This window comes from Molossus molossus, unplaced genomic scaffold, assembly GCF_014108415.1.
Source record: "Molossus molossus isolate mMolMol1 unplaced genomic scaffold, mMolMol1.p scaffold_m16_p_20, whole genome shotgun sequence".
NCBI lineage: Eukaryota > Metazoa > Chordata > Mammalia > Chiroptera > Molossidae > Molossus > Molossus molossus.
Window position 1 is genome coordinate 24,834,123 of NW_023425356.1, and position 23,982 is coordinate 24,858,104.

At 41.1% G+C, this 23,982-nt stretch overlaps 2 protein-coding genes and 2 non-coding genes across 4 annotated transcripts in view; 1 reads left to right on the plus strand and 3 right to left on the minus strand.

The window, feature by feature from the left end:
* Positions 1 to 21,646, minus strand: KHDC4 (KH domain containing 4, pre-mRNA splicing factor). Its single transcript, XM_036272986.1, has 14 exons — positions 21,575 to 21,646; positions 20,904 to 21,120; positions 15,385 to 15,513; positions 14,942 to 15,021; positions 13,144 to 13,196; positions 12,735 to 12,898; positions 11,635 to 11,846; positions 10,709 to 10,769; positions 8,304 to 8,361; positions 7,809 to 8,062; positions 2,995 to 3,180; positions 1,999 to 2,111; positions 1,156 to 1,247; positions 1 to 215 (listed from the first exon to the last, which is right to left on the minus strand). The coding sequence occupies exons 1-14, from the start codon at positions 21,610 to 21,612 to the stop codon at positions 16 to 18; spliced, it is 1,857 nt and encodes a 618-aa protein (XP_036128879.1). The 5' UTR covers positions 21,613 to 21,646; the 3' UTR covers positions 1 to 15.
* On the minus strand, positions 5,057 to 5,192 carry LOC118638054. The gene has a single exon (XR_004961021.1). It is a non-coding gene; the product is annotated as a small nucleolar RNA SNORA42/SNORA80 family (small nucleolar RNA).
* On the minus strand, positions 12,409 to 12,537 carry LOC118638057. The gene has a single exon (XR_004961023.1).
* Positions 21,611 to 23,982, plus strand: part of RXFP4 (relaxin family peptide/INSL5 receptor 4) — a 16,452-nt gene continuing 14,080 nt past the window's right edge. Inside the window, 1 exon segment of the mRNA XM_036273259.1 lies at positions 21,611 to 21,706. Within this exon segment, the coding sequence (XP_036129152.1) occupies positions 21,611 to 21,706 (96 nt within the window).

The window sequence follows — 23,982 nt, forward strand, 5'->3', positions numbered from 1 at the left end:
CTGTTCCACTGTTTCCTATGGGGCCATCCAGAATGGCATCTGTTGTTTAGCTCGTGGTTGTGACGATGGGTATTGATATCCCAAACTCCAGCCCTGTGGAAAACTACTTGCATTTTTATGACCCCCATGTTCGTCCTCTTCGTCAGATGAATCTGCAGCATAAGCCACCAAGCCAAATCCTTTCTCTGTTGTTTTCATCTTCTTAACTGGATAATCTAGAATAGAGAAAAACAACCCAAACCCCATTCCCCGACAAGAAAAAAAAAGATAATACCATAAATTCGTTAATTAAAAAAAAATATATGTTAATTTTAAATGGTTAGTTGGACACCATTTTGAGGTCACAGGGTCAGTGGTCGCCCAAAAGCGTTGAAGGTCACACGAAAAACAGCACCAGCATCAGCAAATGTGAATCCACCAGAACCATGTAAGAAAACAGAGAAAGAAAAAAGAGAAACACACACACACACACACCATACACACACACACACACACACACACACACACACACGAAAAAAAAAAAAGAAAAAAAAAAAGAAAGAAAAGAGAAAAGGAAAGTTAGCAAGTAAATCTCTGGAGGCTGATATTTCACCTTTAAAGAAAAGAAGTTAAGAAAAGAAAAAATTTTCTTCTTTCATTTTTATTATGATTACAGGTAAGGAACAAAAATGATCCCAAGTACCTCTACAGAACTTAAGAGTTCTGGAATACTAAGAAGCAACATTTTTTGTAACAGCCACAGACTGACCATTCCCAACCAACAAAGCTATGAGGGGAGATGTGGTTCTGTTACCAATACAAAAAAAACAAAAACAAAAAACAATCGAGTCTGTACCAGATTACCTCCAAATACTTAGACAGCAAGGCAACAAAATTCTAAAACGACCTACCAATCATTAGTATTTCCTAGGGTTTCAATGTCACTGATATTATGTATACATTATAAATCGACTGACTTTTCTAGACACTCACCAAATAAAAAAAAAAAATTCTGTGTAACTATATGCTGTCCATATGAATTAAAAAAAGCATTCTCATTAGATTATAGAGGTTTGAATTAAATGTATCACACCTGAATGAACATCAGGTTAGAAAACTAACAGCTTAAGACCAGTCTTAGCCACTCCCTTAGTCCCCCAGTTAAACCTTACTCACCATGGTTCCCTGTTAAGGTCCCAGACCCATTCCTTTCATCAGACTCTGATTTAATTCCAGTCACTGGAAAGGCTGGTGGAGGCATCAACTGCCTGTTAGGGGGAGGAAAAAAAAGAAAGAAAGAAAGAAACACTCTTTCAGACAAATTTAATCGATTCAAAATTCTCCAGTAGATAACAAGTGGAGTAACAGTACAGTTTACAGATAATCTTTCAAGTTCATATTCACCATTAATTTCAACCTTCAAGCTTTTGGGGGGGGGTGGGGGGGTGGTACATGCCCCTAGCGGAAACCCAACCCGAGACTCTGTGGTCCACAGGTCGATGCTCAACCGCTGAGCCAAACTGGCCAGGGCCCTTTAAGCTATTTTCAAGTTGTAAGATTATGAGACTTTGTTTACATAGCCAGGCCATGCCAAAATCAAAAGGAACTGTAGTGGGAAGTGAGCTCCCTCTTAAGGCTAATAACAATATAGGGAGAATTCAAGCACTGGATGGCAGGCTGGACTCCCATTCAAGTACCTCCATCCATGATACTATGATTCTAAGTAGCAAAAACAGTTTGATTTCATTAACTACTGCCCACCGTTAAAAAAAATGGCCAAGATGCAGACAATGAAAGTAAAACAAGATGCCTAAATAAGCAATCACTAAATTATTTAAAGCTAAGTATAACTGCTTCTAAGACTGGGGAAGTCATATCATTGAGCTTGTTTATCCAACTGATTTCATTTCAGTTTTTGAAAATAGAAGCTCATAGCAATGATCATTATTTACACTAATGGTGAAAACAAAAAAAAAGACATATGAATATATTCATATAATTATGTTCCAACTAACTTACCTGTCCCTCTCTCGCTCTTTGCCTGAGGAACTTGCCGGCTTCGATCCTGCACCTTCAATCTCATTCTGACTGGAGAAGCCTGTACCTAAATTAGTCATATGAATGGGTCCATGCTATGAGCAGAAAAATACATTGGCATTAGCAAATCTACAACTGCTGCATTGACTTTAGCTCCTTAATGTAACTGTCAAGTACCTCGTCTTTCTGATAAATTGCAGTAAGCTGTACTACACAGCTCCCTGGGATTTGGAGAATAACTATAGTCAAAGTAGAGATTATTTTTCTGTTGGGATGGATGGTCAGGAATGTTGTGATTCATTATGCTATGACTATCTGTTTTCAACTATCCATAACTTAACTGGTTTGTATAAACCTAGTTATAAACTATAAAAATACTTCAAAGTTTGTTTCAAAAGAATGCTTCAAGGATTCTGGCAAAAAGTAAAGGTGCTCCTTCTGATAAAACAAAATTGCACCAAAACTACATATTTTAATCCTCAGTGAATGATTGTGTTTATGACTATGTGTATGCACAGATTCACTGCATTTCTGACACTTGAGGGGAGGGGCACTGGAGGAAAAAAAAAAATCATCCTCTTTTGTTTAGGAGGAGGAAAAGGGAATAAAGCCAAGATTTTAAATATAAACCACACATTGGTAGAATGAGCTTTCAGTGAGATGTATAGGAAAGTAGGAACTATCAGAGGCTTGCAAGAGTATGAATAAGAGAAGTCTAGAATTCTACAAAACTCCTTACAGATGTTTGTCAGAGATCTCACTAGGTGGAAAACTTTGTATGCCCAACGACACAACCCGCTGAGAAGGAATCGTCCTTGCTTTAAATTGATACCCTAAGGATAGAAACCTAATCTAAGTAGATTCCAGAAAGCAGAAATTCTAGTCTTTGGAAGGACAGTCGATATAGATGTGAATTTATCTTTATTTAAAGGGAGAATATAGAAGAGAAGGAAAGTAAAACAGGGTATTTTATTTAACCTGGTATCCAAGAAGTCCAGATTCTCGTTCATCTGGTAGCTCCTCTGTGAATCTCCTCTTCTGTGCCTGGGGTTGAGTTGGGAGTGGGGGCTGGGGCTGGGGCTGGGGCTGGGGCTGGGGCTGAGAGCCAGCAGGCAAGGCAGTTTTGACAGGAGTAGCAGGAATAAAAGGCCCACTCATCGGACTCTGGTACCAAAACAAACCAAGGGGTAAAAACACGTGAGAATCCCAGCTAATGAAGAAGTAAACAATGAAACAATGATTACAATATACGTTAATAGCCAATATATATCATATGAATCTTTCACCATCTGGTTCTTAAGTTTCCTTCATGTATAGTTTGCTAGCGTTCCCACATTCATGGTAGAGAAACATGAAATGCTAATTTCTATAGATATGAACTCTTACGAAAAACCGGTTGTGCATTTGAGCTATTAGGAGCAAATATAACCATTAACAAAAACCACCATTTGACGTAGTTCAGAAGTTACCAAGCAAGAATACTCTTATGTAAAGCCCTTCAATCAGCCCGGTCAGTATGACTCATTGGATTGAGCAGCATCCCATGGACTGAGAGGTCCCAGTTCAATTCCTGGTCAGGGCACAAGCCCGGGTTGCAGGATTGATCTCCAGTAGGGAGCGAGTAGGAGGCAGCCGATGTTTCTCCCCTACATTGATATTTCTATCTCTTTATCCCCTTCCCCTCTCTCTTAAAAACAAACAAAATAAATAAATATATATAATGTGTATGTGTGTGTGCACACACACACACACACACACACACATCAACTAAAAAACATATTTTTTTTAAAGCCCTTCAATGTGACTAGCTCTTTCTGGGTCATAAATTTTGCTAATGCTTGTGGCAAAGGCAAGTTCATTTACTACATCCATGAGTAAGTTGTTATGTCAAGAGCAAGTCTGTCGAATCTAAGAGGTTGTTTCAAAAAGGAATAAGAGGTCATCAAAAGACAATATACATTAAACAAGCACTTATAAAAGAAAAACTCTCTCCTGGCCGGTTTGGCTCAGCAGTTAGAGCATCAGCCTGCAGACCCGAGAGTACAGGTTTGGTTCCTGCTAAGGGTACATACCTCGGTTGCAGTTCGTCCCCAGCCCCGGTTGGGGTCGTGTGGGTGGCAACCACTCGATGTTTCTCTCTCTCTTCCTCCCTCTCTCCTTCCGCTCTATCTGAAGATAAATGCAAAACTGTCCTCAGGTGAGGATAAAAAAAATATTTAATTTAAAAAAAAAAAGGAAAACTCTTATGAATAACAAATGGTAATATTTACTGACTAGTTGGATCATCTTAATCCTTGAAACCCTTTGAGATATTATGATTATACTCATTTTATTGATTTTTGTTTAAGTGAGAGAAACAGCAATGTGAGAGAGAAACATCAACTGGCTGCCTCTCATACGCACCCTGACTGGGGATCGAACCCGCAACCTGGATATGTGCCCTGACCAGAAATTAAACTGGCAACCTTTCAGTGCACAGGATGACGCTCCAACTAACTGAGCCACTCCAGCCAGGGCTATGCCCCTTCTACACAGAAAAGAAAACCAAAGCCTAGATATCTTATGTCATATCCTAATATCACACAGTTCAAAAATGGGAAAGCACAATGAATCCTGCCAGTCTATCTCTAAACCCCAACAGTTAATTACTCTGCTATACTGCTTTCTAGTTACAAAAGAATGTGGCTCAAAGCTGGAGACCTACATAGCTCTATTTAAATATAAAAGGTAAAACAGCCCTGGCCGGTTTGGCTCAGCGGTTCGAGCATCGACCTGCGGTCCAGAGAGACCCGGGTTCGGTTCCCGCTAAGGGCGCATACCTCGGTTGCAGTTTGTCCCTGGCCCTGGTTGGTCGTGCGGGTGGCAGCCACTAGATGTGTCCCTTTCACGTCAATGTTTCTCTCTCCCTCTCTCTCCCTCCCACTCTACCTGAACAAAAAATGGAAAAATGTCCTCGAGTGAGGATAAAACAAAAAAAAGATAAAATAATTATGACTAGGGACAACAACAAAATTTAGTCCAGAAGTTCTTTTTTGTTTCACACTGTACAACCCCCTTCAGTGCTAACAGCTCACAGGTAAGGAGCTAAGCAATGGTTCGAGGCAGCAATTTACTCTGGCATGAGTACACTATGGGAGGCCCACAAAGAAGAGCCTACCATAAATCCATTACCATGCTCGGCTTTTGTTTTTTTTTAAATCCTCACCCGAGGATATTTTTCTATCTTCAGATAGAGTGAGAGGGAGAGAAAGGGAGAAACATTGACACGAGAGGGACACATCGACTAATTGCCTCCCACACGACCCCGACCAGGGCTGAGGATAAACCACAACTAAGGTATGTGCCCTTGACTGGAATCGAAACTGTGACTCTTTGGTCCTCGGGCCGATGCTCTGACTGCTGAGCCTAACCAGCCAGGGCTATTACCATGCTCTTTCATTAGCCTCTCCCCTGCCTCTAAGGATTGTATATAATGCATCTAGATGAACTAGCTGCCTACTCATTTCCTAAAATTCAGGTTTCTTAGTTTGAGAAATAGATACCAGCACTTACAATCCTTAAAAGTTTGGTGAGTTCACATATATCTTGGCCTAGAACACCTGTACATGGTATATTTTGAACACTGGCAATTCCATTCCAATCATCCAGAGTATAGTATAGGTCAGCCCCCTGCCCCTTGAGGACTTTTATTTTTATTTACTTATTTTTTTCTGCTTTTACTTTTATTGGTCTTTATTTTATGCTGAATTTACTCCCGGGCCATAAGTTTTTGTTTCTTCAGTTTCTCCTGTGCAACCTCTTCTGGTTTAGGAACAATCTGCTCTTTCTCAGTGAGGATCATCTCAATGTGGAAGGGAGAGCTCATGTATGGGTTAATCCACCCAAGAGCTCTGTAAGTTCTGTGCCACATCTTGGGAGCTTTGTTTACCTGGATGTGCTCAATGACCAGAGAATCTACATCTAAACTCTTCAGTTCAGCATCGCTCTCTGCATTTTTAAGCATGTGCAGCAAAAACTCAGCACTCTTTTGGGGCCACCATCCCTGTGTCCAGCCCCACTGTTTCACTTGGACACACCTACAAACTCCATCATTGTAAGGATGGAAAGGCACACATTGCTTCTGTAAAGTGACGTCCTTCAGATACTTGGTGGCTTTTCGAATATGCATACCTTTGATGGCCTGGGCAGTTCCATGAATGTTCTTAAAGTGAACACAAAGATTTGAACCTCTTGATTTGCACGATTTTGTGGAATTTTCTGGGTCAAGCGAATAGTGAATCATTTTTAGAGGTCACTTCTGGCCGCTTTCGGGAAGAGGAAGAGAGCCCCTTGAGGACTTTTAAACACAGGCAAATGATGGTCCACAATATGGCACACTATGACCCTGGCCAGCTACCTATTTTTGTCAATCAAGTGTGACTGGCACACAGACCTGCATGTTTGTTTGGTATTGTCTACGGCTGCTTTTGAGCTACAACAGCAGAGTTGCAGTAGCTGTGACAAAGACAACATGGCTCACAAAGCCTAGAATATTCACCATTAGGCCCTTTGTAAAAAGCTTGCCAACTCCTGCTCTAAACAATAAGGTTGCAAAATGCATGAAACTAACTGTGAACTTCAGGATGAATAGACACGTACACACTATTCCAAAGTATTCAAGTAGTTCATTGGTGGTAACACAGGAAGGTGATAACCTGGCTGGGTACCTTGGTTTGTTAGAGCATTGTCCCAACACACCAAGGTTTCAGGTTTGACCTCCGGTCAGTGCACAAACAAGAATCAACCAACGGCCCTGGCCGGTTTAGCACAGCGGTTAGAGCATCAGCCTGTGGACCAATGAGTCACGGGCAATTCCGGTCAAGGGCATGTACCTTGGTTGCGACGGATCTCCAGCCCTGGTTGGGGTCATTTGGGAGGCAGCCATTCGATGTGTCCCTTTTATGTCAATGTTTTTCTCTCTCTCTGTTCCTCTCCCTCCCACTCTATCTGAACAAAAATGGAAAAATAACCTCGGGTGAGGATAAAATAAAGAATCAGCCAATGAATGTGTAAATAAATGGAACAACAAAATCAAAGTATGTTTCTCTCTCCCCTCAATCTCTCTATCTCTCTAAATCAATTTAAGCCCTGGCTGGTTTGGCTCAGAGGTTAGTTAGAGTGCCGGCCCGCGGACTGGAGAGTCCCGGGTTCGGTTCCCGCTAAATGCACATACCTTGGCTGCAGTATGTCCCCGGCACCAGTTGGGGTTGTGTGGGTGGCAGCCACTCAGTGTGTCTTTGTCACATAGATGTTTCTCTCTCTCTCTTCCTCGCTCTCTCCCTCCCGCTCTATCTGAAGATGGATGCAAAAATGTCCTCAGGTGAGGATTAAATAAATAAATAAATTTTTAAAAACTTTAAAAAGAATAGGCCCTGGCCAGTTTGGCTCAGCAGTTAGAGCGTCGGCCTGCGGTCTGGAGAGACCCGGGTTCGGTTCCCACTAAGGGCACGTACTTCGGTTGCAGTTTGTCCCCGGCCCTGGTTGGTCGTGCGGGTGGCAGCCACTCGATGTGTCCCTTCACGTCGATGTTTCTCTCTCTCTCTCCCCCTTCCTCTCTCTCCCTCCCACTCTATCTGTACAAAAAATGGAAAAATATCCTCGGGTGAGGATAAAAAAAAAAAAAAAAGAATAGGAAAACAGTATCTTCTTACATTACATGATTTCTGAATAAAACCACTACCTTTCCAAACCCCTTCCCTGCCCCTCATTTCTTCTAATTCAGTGGTATCATGTTTCATATTCTGGCATCTTACCTGTCCAGTGCTAGCTGGAGGCTGCACTTGTGTTATCGGGTATTGTGTTGGCACAGGTGGGACTCCAGTAGGTAATGCTGGCAAGACTCCAGGTGCCAATGAAACAGCTGGTGGCACTATGCTTGGTACTCCATAGGGAGGCTGAATTGGCTGCTGAGGAGGGGGAACAACAGGGTAACCAGACTGATAGCCATTGGATGGATAATATGGTGGTTGAGGAGGGACACTACTTATAGCAGAGGGTTGTGTATAGCCTGAGGGGGAAGAAAAAAAGTGTTTAATCAGCTGCAGCAGAATGAGACATTTTAGCTGAATATTAAACTTAATCTTTAGGGAAGAAAAATACTGAGGCACAAATGGCTTTCCAAATTACCCTAAGTTGAAGGGAACACTATTAGTGCCCTGGCACAGTTAGTCTAGCCTCAAGTATCATTATTTTATTCATAAATATCACTAGCAAAATATTTTTAGTTAAACACTTTAAGACATACACACCTGGTAAAGGTACAGCAGTATTAATCTGATTCACAAATCTAGAATATTCAGCATGAACCTGAAAGAGAAGGGAAAACAAATATGGGACAGTCCTAATTTACTAATTATAAGGGGTCTGATTATACAACTTGAAGAACAAAGCAATTAAGAATTAAAATGTTTCCATTGATGTTTCAATCAAATTTAGACTTGTTTATTCGTTTAATTTTTTAAAAAATGTTTTTACTGATTTTTTTTTCTTTTGATATTTTTGTTCAGATAGAGTGGGGGGGGGACATCGATGTGAAAGGGACACATCAAGTGGCTGCCACCCTCACGACCCAACCAGGGCTGGGGACAAACTGCAACCGAGATACATGCCCTTAGCGGGAACCGAACCCGGGTCTCTCTGGACCGCAGGCTGACGCTCTAACCGCTGAGCCAAACCAGCCAGGGCTTTACTGATTTTTTAGAGAGTGAGATAGAAACGTTGATGAGAGAGAAACATCGATCAGTGTCTCCTGCATAGCCCCCTACTGGGGATCAAGCCCACAACCAGGGCATGTGCCCTGACCGGGAATCAACCAGTACCTCTCAGTCCATGGGACGACGCTCCATCCACTGAGCCACACCGGCCAGGCTAGACTTATTTATTCTTTTACTTACTGAGTGACCCTATCCTCAAGCTCACTGTTTAATAAATGTTTAGCACTTCACCCTCTCCAGGTTTCTTTTTTAATCCTCAATCAAGGATTATTTTCCCACTGATTTTTAGAGAGAGTAGGAGGGAGAAGGGGGGGTGAGAGAGAGAGAGAGAGAAACATTGATGTGAGAGAGACACATGGATTGGTTGCCTCCCACAGAACTCTGACTGGGGTGGGGATCAAATCTGCAACCAAGGTATATTTATGTGCCCTTGAATGGGAATAGAACCCGAAACTCTTCAGTCTGCAGGCCAACCACGCTCTAACCACTGAGCAAAACTGACCAGGGTGCCCCTCTGGGTTTTCATTGCAAGCATCTTACTAAGTCCATAACTTAAGTAACAACAAGGAAAAAAACAGGAAATGATCAGGGAAGTTATCTGGAACAAGGGCTGGTAAATCAGGTTACTTCACAATGGCAAAGAAAACAACATCCCAAAAGATCACCCTTCAATATAAAATAACACAAGGCCGAAATCATTCAACCCCCAAACCTAATTTTTTTTAGGTGCTATAAAAACAACCCTATGGCCCTGGCCGGTTTGGCTCAGAGATTGGAGTGTCAGCCCGCAGACTGGAGAGTCCCGGGTTCGGTTCCTGCTAGGGGCACGTGCCTTGGTTGCAGTTTGTCCCTGGCCCGGTTGGGGTCATGTGGGTGGCAAACACTCGATGTTTCTCTCTCTCTCTTCCTCCTACTCTATCTGAAGATAGATGCAGAAATGTCCTCAGGTGAGGATAAAATAGAAAGAATGAATAATCAAATAAGCAATTATGCTAAAGGCAATACAAATTGGTTTTAAACTACTACAGCTCTACCCTTACTTTAGCTAAATCTAATATTAAAAAGAATTTGGGGCCCTGGCCAGGTAGCAGCTCAGCTGGTCAGAGTGTTGTCCCAGTAGACTGAGGTTGTGGGTTTGATCCTAGGTCAGGGTATATACAAGCAACCAATGAATGCATAAACAAATAAGTAACAAATCAATGGTTCTCTTTCTCTAAAATCAACTTAAAAAAAAATTTGGAATGTCCATCCTAATGACTTGACCAGGATTAAAATTATTCACCTAAATAACTGACAACATTGAGATTTTATGGTATTGATGTACTATGTATTTCAAAATTCCATACTGAAACAGTTCCTGAAGAAGAAATGCATGCCAACTGTGATCCTGGCTAGGGGAATGTGACCTCCTTAAAGAGAATGTTGGTTGCTAGAATGGTGTAAAGGTTTGAATAGTGTTCACACCAAAATTCATGTCTGCCTAGAACTTCAGAATATAATTTTATTTGGAAACAAGGTCTTTGCTTTGTAGATTGTTAAAATGAGGTAAAACTGGACTAGAGTGGGCCCTAAATCCAAAGACTATCAGATACAGAGATATAGGGAAAAAGGCCAGGTGAAGATAGAGGCAGAGATTGGAGTTAAGCTGACACAAGGTAAAGAATGCCAAGGAGTATAGGCAATCATAAGACACTAGGAGAGAGGCGTGAGATGGATTCTCCCACAGAGCTTCCAGAAGGAACCAACCCTGCCCATACCTTGATTCTGGACATATGACTTCCTGAACTGTGAGAGAATGAATTTCTGTTGTTTTAAAATACCCAGTTTGTGCTAATTTTGTGTGGCAGCCTAGGAAACTAATACAGGTGGCATAAATTGCTAAGACAGTGCAAAACGGCAGTAGTTGTTGAGTGAGCATCAGACAGACAAATATAACTCACTGTTTGCAAGAGATTCTCACAGAGCTTCTTGGCAGCAGCAAGGCCTTCTGGTTTGGGATGACTGCAAAGAATTAAGAACCAAGAATTCAAAGGGAAGAAAAATAAAGGATACAGGATTCTGCTTTCACTTTGTATGCTGCCTTATAAGATTAATATATTCAATGTAGCACAAACCTAAGCTCCTGAAAACCACAAAAAATGTTATAAGCCCTTTAAAGTATAAGTGGTATTATTACCACATTACTTTATTGGTCTTTCTCTGAGTAACAGTATTTCTTGATATAAAGAAGACATTTTTGCCAGGGCCGGTTTGACTCAGTGGTTACAGTGTCGGCCCACGGACCACTGAGACCAGGATTCAGTTCCCGCTAAGGGTGTGTTTCTCAGTTGCAGTTTGTCCCCGCCCCGGTTGGGGTTGTGTGGGTGGCGACCACTCGATGTGTCTCTCTCACGTCGATGTTTCTCTCTCTCTCTCTCTCTCTCTCTCCCTCCTGCTGTATCTGAAGATAAATGCAAAAAATTTTCTCGAGCCCTGGCCGGTTTGGCTCAGCAGTTGAAGCGTTGGCCTGTGGACCAGAGAGTCCCGGGTTCAGTTCCTGCTAGGGGCACGTACCAAAAAAAAAAAAAAATTTTCTCGGGTGAGGATTGAGAAAAAAAGACATTTTCAAATACTGTGATAGGTTTAAGTCAAAGTTACTGCAAGCTCATAATAGCTCATTTTAGGATCAGACTTGTATAAAACCCAAGGACTTGAATACTAAAAAAGATACCTCCTAATCCAACAATTTTCATTAACTAATTATAAAGTGATTACGCCTAGTTTTCACCAAAGTTCCTCATGCTACTACTTATTAAGCCCCCTTTTTTTGAATCATTGCTGTCTGTACTACTGACAAGGATTCAAGTGTTCTCAGCTCCATCCATACCTGATGTAAATATACATGGGTTCAAAAGCTTCTCGGCCAGATGCTGGCTCAATGCAGCCTGAACCCTTGCCTCGTAGAAAGACTTTGGCACCCGTTTCAATCTGAATGTGCTGCAGATAGGAGCAGCCTGGACCTTCCACTTTCTCTTTGACATTAAAAGTGGGAACAGCATGTTCTAGACCCACGAACAATTTATCTTGAACATAATGCATCTATAAAACAACAGAATACCTCAGGTTAAACACAGAATACATAATTATATTCTAATCTTGGAAATCATTATACAAAACATTTCAATTCTCCAGCTACTTTTAATCAATTCCAGAATAAGATTCCTCCATAATTTCTACCAAGATCCCATAAAAATAAACCCTATCAAATAGCTTAATTTAAATGAGAACTACAGTCTACATACCTACCTACAACATTAACACCTTACTATGTCCAGCACAATCTATTTAAGAGGTCAAAACCCAATACTGAGTAAGCATACCCACTTCCTCACAACAGATATATGTTAAGAAGTTATAGCATGCCTGGCCATTGTGGCTCAGTAGTTGAGCACCAACCCATGCACCAAGAGGTCACCAGTTTGATTCCGTCATGGCACATACCCAGGTTGTGGGCCTGATCCCCAGTGGGGGCATGCAGGAGGCAGCCAATCGATGTTCTCTCTCGTCAATTTTTTATCTCTCTCTCCCACTCCAGTAATATCAATATAGAAAAATTTTTTTTTAAATTATAGCAAAGACGGTTTCCAGTAAAACTGGAGTAGAATGTTGGGTAGTACAGTGAGCCCTATAATATTCTCCAAATAGGACCGCTCTCTCCAACCCTTTTTTCTAGGAGGATTGTATCAGCAGAGCCTTGCTTCATCAGACTCAGCCTTCTTAGTCCTCCAGTTACCATCAAGTTTACAAATATAAATTCAAACCACTAACGTCAAATGTACAATGTGCATACTCTAAATGGTTCATTAATATGATCAATAGTGGGTAACTCTCAGGATTTTATTTTTTTTCTTCAAAATTTCTGTATTTGGCACATATCATTTTTTATAGAAATGCTAAACCTGCTAATGATCTCTCCACAAAACATACCCCTGACTGGAAGGGAGGCTTCTGGCTAACAGCAGGAGACACCTGTGTAATGGGTGCTGGTTGGTGATAGACAGTGACTGTTGCACCATTAAAAGTAGGACTTGTCCCCGTGGCAGCTTTCACCACCCCGTTGGTGATAATTTCTTTAATTCGGTTTACAGCTCCTAGGGAAAAACACAGAGTAAGATAATATACCAAAAAACTGAATGAACTGACTAGTACCCAGTGATAAACATAGGCCAGTACTCAATTATTCAAGTATTAATTTATTGTATAGGTGGCCCAAGTGTTCAGCTCCCAAACTCTCTAAACCCCTATGTATATTCATGGGTAGTTGATAAACAATATTACACACAGCCCTGCACTTTGCCTTTCACAAAAAGTGACGTGAGCCAAAAACATTACTTACTGTCCACTAATTCCCGTGTCTGGCCCTGAACATGAAGATATAAAGGACGATCCCTATAAAGACAAATATAAAATGATGATCCCAAACTGGTCATAACCAAAGAAAGAGCTAAATGAGTCACCAAAACTACTTTGTAACATTTAAAGATTCTAAGTAAGTAAAAGGGACTATATAGTAAAATGGCTGTTGCTAATTTCTAAGAGCATGGTTTAACAGTGGGGGAATGAATAAACTCTTCTGGTTGCTTAAAGTTAACTGGCTCACATGGGGATCAAATTTGTTCTTATGAGCTCATGAATACTAGTATCTAGTCAATTGAGATAACTCAGTGTTTGAGAACAGAATTCCTTTTCGTTAGTTGTGCAACAGGTTATGAGCAAATGTGCTCTTGGCTATTCAAATTAATGGGGACAAAGTGATGGTAGCATAAATAAAATTTCTTTGAAGGCCCACACTAGCTAAGACTCTTTAATTACGAATGTAAAAGTGGCTTAGATTCAGATTTTGATAATAATAAAAAAGTGATCAATAACCATATAGCTAATAAAAAGCTATAGGCAAAAAAAACCCACAAAACTTTATTTTTTAAAATATATTTTATTGCCCTGGTCGGTTTGGCTCAGCAATTAGATCGTTGGCCCTTGGACCAAAGATTTGCAAGTTCAATTCTCGACCACACATAGATCTTTCTTTCTTTCTCTCTCTCCCCCCCAATCTAAAAATCAATGGAAATATATCCTTGGGTAAGGATTAAAAAAATACATACACACATTCTTAATTTGAGAGAGAGAGAGAGAGAGAAACAGTAATGCGAGAGCAAAATATGGATCGGTTGCCTCTTGCACGCCCCCTACCAGGGAACAAGCCTGCAACCTATGCCCTGACAGGGAATCAAACCGGCAACCTTTCAGTGCACAGTATGATGCTCAACCAACTGAGCCACATCAGCCAGGGCAAAAATAACTGTGTTTAAAGACAAGTTTGAAACAGCAACCAGCACATATAAAGTTGAACTTTACTCTTGATTTGGGGAGCAACTTTTGACCTCCCGATTATATTTAGTTTAAACCAATGTTAAAATGTTGTTTTGCCCTGGCCAGGTGGTTCAGTTGGTTGGAGCGCTGTCCCATACACCAAAAGGTTATGTGTTCAATTCCCAGTCACAGCACATACCTAGGTTGCAGGTTTGATCCCCAGTGGGAATCAGTATAGGAGGCAACCAATTAATGTTTCTTTCCCACATCGATGTCTCTCTCTCACCCACTTCCTCTCTCTCTGAAAAATCAATAAAAACCTATCACTGGGTGAGGATCAAAAATTCATAAAATTGAATACTGGAAGGGATGAAACTAAACTGAGATAAATCTTTACAAGAATAACCTACATCTTGTAGTCATCAGAGAGTCATTAAAAAGCCTGATAAAAAATTTTTTTTAAAGGAAGATTACATCAAAGTATTGAAGATTACATCATTCACTGAGGGGGAAATACTTCTTTTACACTTTTGTGTAACTTGTTGTCTTCAATAAAAACACTGCAGAAAAAAGAAACCCAAAGCACAACAGAAAAGAGAGTAACTGCAACACTTCTTTTATCTGTCAAAGATGTCCTGAGTTCTGCAATAAAGCAAATATGTATACACACACACAAATATACACATACATGTATATCTACTAACCAAAGTAGCTACTGCATAAGCTACTAATCAAACACACATACTCCCTAAGAGTACAAAATATGAAGCTAATGTGAGTCGTATACCCAGCCCTTCCCCAAAGTAGAGGATATGCATACACACCCTGGTCCCACTTTGGCCTTCTCCTCAGTAGTCATAAACCTCCCTCGAGTTGACACTGCAGCCCCACTAAGTCGGCTGATCTAAAAAGGAAACTTTATATTAAAAGATGATGTGACAATTGATTGACTTCAATGACAGGTAGCAGTATAGATTTTCCCCATCAATCTATTCCACCAATAAGGCAGAAATGAGTTCTCTCTGATCTCTGAAATTCTAGTTCCATAGTTTACTACTCAGACTAACCCAGAGAATTCATACATATCTTTTTCTTTACTTTCGTTAAAAAGTTCCTATGCAGTTAAATCAAACCCAACCCTGACTTTGGAGACTATGACCCAAATCCACTAATAAATATCTGACTCACATTTGTCTGTATTTCATAGTCTTATTTTTCTGAAACCACACCCATTTGCCACATTCCCCAAAGCCCAACAACTCCACACCTCGTCCTGAGTTTGTCCTCGAGTCAGCAAGTTCCTACATGTGAGAGGCACATCATTGATCTCTACTTCAGCTACCACCAGGTCATCCTTGCTTTTACTGCTAGTTAGGCCTTTTCCAGGGGCCTGAAGCTACAAAAAGAGAAATAAGATTAAAAAGTTTATATGACAAAATAATACCATTCAAATGCCCTATTTACAAGTACACCTTCCCAAGTCCTGCCACCTCCTTATATTCCCTTTACCTTCCTGCAAACATACTTGGAAACAATCCTTGGCCTTTCTTCATAAATGAAATAACAAGCAAATAAAACATCACCAAAATGATACCAAGTACAATCAATTTACTTGAAGGCTGCCATCAGATTTCTCCTTGGTCATGTGTGTATTTTTATGATGGTGTAATTACAGAAACTCTATGGATTAGAAGCTGCTGTCTCCAAAAGAAAAAGGGCCAAGTCATGATGCTTTACAGCTCAATTAGCTAGGTATGTGTAGTAAAATACAGTGTAGAGTTCATTGCACAACGCACAATTCATATATCACATATGTGTAATGGCAAGTTGCCTTTGTGCCAACACTACAATCACAACACATCAAATTCAACTAATTCCATCCTTGCAATATCAAAACCCTTAAATTGGCCCTGGCCAGTGTGGTTCAATTGGTTGCAGGGCACATACCCAGGTTGCAGGTCTGATCCCATCTGGGCACATGCAGGAAGCAACTGATTGGTATTTCTTTTTTTTTTATCCTCACCTGAGGATATTTTTCCATTTTTTGTACAGATAGAGTGGGAGGGAGAGAGAGGAAGGAGAGAGAGAGAGAGAAACATCGATGTGAAGGGACACATCGAGTGGCTGCCACCCGCACGACCAACCAGGGCCGGGGACAAACTGCAACCGAAGTACGTGCCCTTAGCGGGAACCGAACCCGGGTCTCTCCGGACCGCAGGCCGACGCTCTAACCGCTGAGCCAAACTGGCCAGGGCTGATTGGTATTTCTCTCCCTCTCCCTCCTTCTCTCTAAAATCAATTCACATCAATGTTTCTCTCTCTCTCTCAAATCAATTTTAAAAATCCTTAAATTGCATCTAATTAACATTCCATTGCCTTACTCTCTCTCTCTCTTTTTAAATCCTCTCCTAAGGATATTTTCTCAAATATCTTCTAGAGTGGGAGGGGGGGGGAGAGAGAGAGAGAGAGAGAGAGAGAAATATCGATGTAAGAGGGACACATTGATTGGTTGCCTCCTGAATGACCCCAACCAGGGCTGGAGATGAACCGCAACGGAGGTACATGCCCTTGGCCAGAATCAAACCTGTGACTCTTTGGTCTGTGGGCCGAAGCTCTAACAGCTGAGCCAAACCAGCCAGGGCCCATTACTCTCTCTTAAGGAAGAACAAAGAAATTGGGAGAAAAGCCAAATAAGATCCTAAAACCTGAGCTGATTTCTCTCAATTTAAATTACAGGCAACTCCAGATGGTTGGATTTTAGTGTCATCTGAAAAAATTTTATTCTCAACACAGCCCTCCCCAACTTTAGCTGCCCTGGACCAATGTTTAACAAATCTGCTCAAGGAAGGTAAAATACAGTTTATTTCTTTGTGTATTAGATACATTTTCTAAATCTAGAGGCAAACTAAATAGACACAACAGTATCTCCTTACCTTTGTTTAGTCCCCTTCAGTAGGCATCATACATCTTATCCCACTGAATCCTTATGGCTTCCTTTAAAGGTACATATCAGTGTTGTCCAAAAGAACTTTCTGTGATGATGTAAGTGTTCTCTAGCTGGCAGTCCAATATGGGTACCACTAGCCATGTCTACTGAGCACTTGAAATGTGGCTAGCAAGACCAATTTTAAATTTTATTTTTAATTCAAATTTATATAGCCACATGTAGCTAGTAATTGCAGGACTTTTCTGCACTGGTATATAATATCAACCACATTACAGATGAGAAAACTGAAGCTCATCTGTCAAAGCCACCCAACCAGTAACTGGGGATTCTGGGTTTCACACATAGGTATTCAGATTCTAAATCCAGTATTTATGTACCATGCTGTCTCCTGCTGAGTTCATTTAGTTCATTTATCATTTTAAAGATTACTTTTTAGAGAAAAAAATGTCTAAATAATTAACATCAGTATTAAGAATTTTAATATTCAAGGAGCATTCCCTCTTCCTCAGTATCCTTTTAATATTTCCTTTTATGCCAGTTGATTTCTCAAAAGAAACTTTGCAGGCCAGAAAGGAATGGCAAGAGATATTCAAAGCGATGAAAAGTAAGCACCTACAACCAAGATTACTCTATCCTGCAAAGCTATCATTTAGACTTGATGGCCATATAAAGAGTTTCCCAGACAAGAAAAAGCTAAGGAGTTCATCACCACCAAACCAGCATTATACGAAATGTTGAAGGGTCTTCTTGAAGGAGAACAAAAAAAAACCATGAACAGCCCTGGCCGATTTGGCTCAGCGGTTGGAGCGTTGGCCTGCGGACCAGAGAGTCCCGGGTTCGGTTCCCGCTAGGGGCACATACCAAAAAACAAACAAACAAACAAAACAAAAATATGAACAATAAAAATGGCAATTAATACATATCTATCAACTGAACCTACAAACAAAATGAACAAGCAGAAAAGAAACAGACTCATAGATACAGAGAACTTTTTGTTGCTTGCCAGATGGGAGGGGACTGGGGGGATGGGTGAAAAAGATGAAGGAATTAAGAAGTACAAATTGGTTGTTAGACTGATGAACCTCAAAGGGAAGGGGAGGGAGATCAGGATGAGATAAACCAAAAAACATATATGCATATATGCATAACCAATGAACACAGACAATAGTGTGGGGAAGGTAGGAGGGGAGCAGGATAGGGGAGGAGGGAGTCAATGGGAAAAAAAGAGGAGGGAGCCCTGGCCAATTTGGTTCAGGGGTTAGAGTGTTGGCCTGTGGTCCAGAGACCCAGGTTGGGTTGCAGCTAAGGGCATGTACTTCAGTTGCAGTTTGTCCCAGGCCCTGGTTGGGTAGTGTGGGTACAACCACTTGATGTGTCCCTCTCACATCGATGTTTCTCACTCTCTCTCTCTCTCTCCTTCCCACTCTATCTGAACAAAAATCGAAAAAATGTCCTCGGTGAGGATAAAAAATAAATAAATAAAAAATAAAACGTCTTTTAAAAAAAAGAGGGGGGGCATCTTTAATACATTCAACAATAAAGTTAAAAAAATTTCCTTGTAACCCACTGGTGTGGCTCAGGGGACTGAGCATCGTCCCATTGACTGAGAGGTCCCCACTGTATTCCCAGTCAGGGCACATGCCCTGCTTGTGGGCTCAGTCCCCAGTGGGGGGCATTCAGGAAGCAGCCAATCATTGTTTCTCTCTTGCATCAATGTTTCTATCTCTCTCTCCCTTCCTCTCTCTCTAAAAAAATCAACAAAAACATTTAAAAAAAATTAAAAACTGGTAAAAACAAAATTTTTTAAATTTCTTTTTATTTTTTTTTTTTTTTTTTTTTTTTTTTTTTTTTTTATCCTCACCCGAGGACAGTTTTCCATTTTTTGTTCAGGTAGAGTGGGAGGGAGAGAGAGGAACAGAGAGAGAGAGAGAGAAACATCGATGTGAAGGGACACATCGAGTGGCTGCCACCCGCACAACCAACCAGGGCCGGGGACAAACTGCAACCGAGGTATGCGCCCTTAGCGGGAACCGAACCCGGGTCTCTCAGGACCGCAGGCCGATGCTCTAACCGCTGAGCCAAACCGGCCAGGGCTAAATTTCTTTTTAGATCGTAGAAAAAGATAATTGACTCACACAATCGTTGCAAACCATAAATATACAATGAATGATAAACTTCCAATTCACTGATAGTTCTCACCGATTCTAGAGAACTTGAATATTGAAGTATGCAGATAGGTTATGGCCTACTGATAAACATTCTAATGATCTATCTACTGATAAATTAGAAGGCTAACAAAGAATATCATTTTCTTTTTTCCAGCTTTATTGAGATATAATTAAAAAATAAAAATTGTATATACTGAAGATGTACAACTCAATGTTTTGCTACATGTATACATTGCGAAATAGTGACCACAAACACGCTAGTTAACATATCCATTACCTCACATTCATTGCATTTTCAAATACAGAACTCATCTCTTCACAGGCACCAAGGATGGCAAATTTAAGCCAAAAGAAATTTTGAAATTATAATCACAGTGGAATGGGCTGCCTTGAAACACACTAAACTCTACAACTCTAGAGGGCTTTCAAACAAAAGCTGATAAACATCCAATTGTACGAGGTGACTCTGAAGTAGACACCTGTGCCAACAGGTTTTGGATAAGTTACTTTACATTCACGAGTTTAATTTTCCTTATCTGTAAACTGGTAACAATAACTCATTCCATAGAATTGTTGTAAGAATTTTTTTTTAAATCCTCACCAGAGGATATCTTTGCATTCAGATAGAGTGGGAGGGAGACAGGGAGGAAGAGAGAGAAAATATTGATGTGGGAGAGACACATCAACTGGATGCCACCCGCACTACCCCAACTGGAGCTGGGGACAAACTGCAACTGAAGTACATGACCTTAGTGGGAAGCGAACCTGGGACTCTCTGGGACTCTCTGGTCCTCGGGCCGAGGCTCTGACAGCGGAACCAAACCAGCCAGAGCAGGATTTTTTCTTTTAAGTGCAAAGCATGCACTCTGCCAATATAGTCACTATAAACTCATTATCCTATAGGAAGATTCTTGCATTCTATGGCAATTAAGTTAAAGGTTTCCAAGTTCATATCCATTCTAGCTGTAAGATTCTATTTATACCAGGGATTTTATAAAATGAACAAATAATGTCCTCAATTTGTGTGAAAACAACAAAACTACCCATGTATCAGTTATTCTTTTATTTAATGTGTAATTGAACTTTAGTTAGACAGTCATTAAAAAGTTTAATCTACCCCGATACATCAACGTTTCAGGTTTGATCCCCCATCAGGGCACATACTAGAATCAAACAACAAATGCATCAATAAGTGGAACAAGTCAATATTTTTCTCTCTCTCCCACTTCCTCCCTCTTTTTCTCTCTCCCTCTTCTTCTCAAATCAATAAATGAATAAAAGAATTTTTAAAAGTTGGATCTATAGATTATAATTAGAGACACTTGAAAGCTCACTTATTTTAACTCTTTTGGCTTTAGGGAAAATGTACATGTATAAAAAAACATATTACACCACTGCTTTACATGATTATATAGATAAACTTAGGCTGAACTAAGTGAACAGACAAAACAAGCTATTTGGTCCATAAATATAATCAACCCAACCAAAACTTCCTCGTAAAAACAAATGACAAATAAATATCTGATACATTCCAAAACTAAATGATCTTTTAATTACTTTACCCCTGTTTTCTCCTTCATTAACACAAATGATTGTGAGATTACAGGTTTACAAAATAACCCCTATTAAAATTAAAATTGCAATTAACTGAGTCCCTTCAACTTCAAATACCTTCTCAGCAGCATTCTGAGTTGGTTTCAGCTTCCCTTTGGCCATGAGCATGGCATTGATCTTGGCAGCCACAGCAGCAGCAGCATCTAAGGCTCCAGAGGGAGCAGCTGTGGTACCCCCAGGACTTCCCCCACTGCTGGTAACCTCCCCACCTGGGGCCGCCGGTGGGAGGAAGAGAAGGGAGGCTGGAGCTGGTTGGTCCCATTTGCTGCGGCGCCTACAATAAGTAAAAAAAAAAAAACAGGCCGCTAAAAGCTTTAATTTATACTATCTCCTCTAACACCTTCGAATCTCTTATCGGTGCTTGAAAATACAATCTTAAATAGACAACTACTACAATATTTCCCCAAATCCTCACTCTGCAACCCTTTTCCAGGATGGACTTCCTTTCTCTTCCGTCATTCCTATCAAAAGACTTCATTCTGTCCCATATGCCCTCGTTTTCGCCTTTCCCTTGGCTCGTCCTTCCAAAAGTCCCCGCTTTCCAACCCCTGTGATCCTCGCCGGTCTTTCTCAGGGGCCCCAGGTTTGCTCACCACCCTTCTCAACAATCCGGCCCTCCAATAGTACACTTCCCACTTAAGCGCCCCTCCACCCATATGCAGCTCCCATGGTCCCTCCGCATCTCCTGTGCCCCTGCTCGCTGGATTCCCTCGCCCGCGAAGCTTTACCCGCTGGCTCCAGGATGTGTCGCGCTCCCCGCGGACATGGCGACCGGCTATGCTCAACCACCCGCCAACTACCCCACAAGCACTTTCCCGTCACTTCCGCCCCCAACGCCCTTACGCAAGTCTCTTCCGGTCGTGAGGAACGAGGTTCCGGTTAAAACGTCTATTCCGATTGGACTCTCGTTGATTTCAAGGCGTCTGGCGTTATCTGAGACTGGTAGGGTGTGACCTTCCTGTTCGGGCCTTGCCCCCGAGAAAGATGGTTACTAACCCTCTTATTAAGGCGAAATTGAGGCGGGGAGAATCCATCTTTGTTGTGGGCAAGTTGGTAACCTACTTGATAATACGCATGAGTGAGGCACTTAAACCGGTTTCTCCCCAGATTGAGTATATTAGCGTGGAATCCCGGCCTGAGCGGGGGTGGAGCTTCTTGGCACTTTTGCCCACTTGGTGTTTCAGTTACCTATTTAGGAAAAGGAAAATGCTTTGTCCTGTCGGTGTTAGAAACATTTAAATTTATAGAGAATTTTTGTGAGTTTCTTTGAGCCAAGCTGTTGACAGTTGCCAGGAAGTACAATTTCAGTGGATTCAGATAATGTTTCAGAGAATGGCAGCTTTGTATTTTATACATTTTAATTAAAAGAGAAGATGCAAGTGAGTTAACATGGAATCCACTGGTGAAAGAGTAGAGAGGTGGGAGAAAGCAAAGTAGGTGAAACTTCTGGGGTTGGATGAAAAGTAAAATGATAGAAATGTGTATGTTTTATATAGGTGGGTACAGGATAGTTAACAGTCAATAATTAATTTAGTAACTATGAAGGGATTTGTGGTCTCCACATAGTGGTGCTTATGCTTTGAGGGGTCTGGAAAAGAAAATTATTTTGACATTCCAAAGATATGTTATCGTAGATGCAAAAAGACAATAGGCTCTGTTAAGGTAAAGACTGACCTTTGTCAGGGAAGATGTCAGCCTAGGACATGACTACCTGCCATAAACTGCTTTTAGTTCAAGAGTTTTCATTTCAGACCATTTTTTGTGGTTATTTTAGGTCTGAGTTTGCAAGGCCACCATGCAGGCCTTCCCTGAGCTTGTCAGGTTAGCATGTGGCCCCTTTTTGTCCTCACGTCCCCTTTTGGTCATAAATCAATCCAAAGGATGCACTAATGACCAACCTTTTGGTTGGATAAGAGATCCCACTAGGAAGGCTCATTTCTAGGAAGTCTCAGAGTTGGTATTTGTCTTGCTGAACAGGGTGGACTGTTGGAGATGGGGAAGACCATAACCTTAGATGGCATTCAAGGTAGACTTATTATTATTATTATTATTTAAAATAAAAAGGGTGCCCAGCTGGTGTGGTTCAGTGGTTGAGTGTCAACCCATGCACGAAGAGGTCGCTGGTTCAATTCCCGGTCAGGACAGATGCCCAGGTTGTGGGCCCAATCTCCAGTAAGGGGCATGTGGGAGGCAGCCAATTGATGTTCTCATTGATGTTTCTATCTCTCCCTCTTCCTCTCTCTAAAATAAATAAAGAAAAATATATATAATAAAAAGGTAGGTGAATGGGAAGCAGTAAGATTCTATATGTCCTTGTTAAAAAATATTCTGGATTATTTTCTAATTTTTGAGCTATCATGATCCCATTCTTTTGTTACTTGTCGTAAGGTGTTTTTTTGTTTGTTTTTGTTGTTTCTTGGGGGCCTCTCTCAGAAGGACCTGGGCCCCCCCTTTTTTTAAGCGTAGTATAACATTTACATACCAGTAACAAAAGCAGTAGTATTAAAACACTGACATTGATTAAGAATAGAAAATGTCTAAACTAGACAAGAAAGGGTCTGAGGAGAACAAGCATCCCAGCCAACTAAAAAACCCTTTATATGTATTACTATAACTTTTTTTTAAATCTTCACCTGAGGATATTTTTCTATTCATCTTCAGTCAGAGTGGGAGGGAGAGAGAGAGAAACATCAAGGTAAGAGAGGACCCTGACCAGGGCCAGGAACGAACTGCAGCTGAGGTACATGCCTGACCGGAATCGAACCTTGGACTCTTTGGTCCATGGGCCGACGCTCTACCGCTGAACCAAACTAGCCAGGGCTACTGTAACTTTTTTATTAAGTTAATTATATGTTGCTCTTTTTTATTCACTGCTATTTGTTTTGTTTTGTTGTCAATCCTCACCTGAAGATATTTTTTCATTGATTTCCAGAGAAAGTGGAAGGGAGGAAGGGAGGGAGAGAGAGAGAGAAACATTGATTCGAGAGACACATCAGTTGGTTGCCTCCCACAGGACCCCAACGGGGGCTGGGGATCAAATCTGAAACCTCGGTACATGCCCTTGACCGAGAAGGGGACCCATGACCCTTTGGTCCGCAGGCCAACGTTCAAACCACTGAGCAGCGTTAATTTGTGA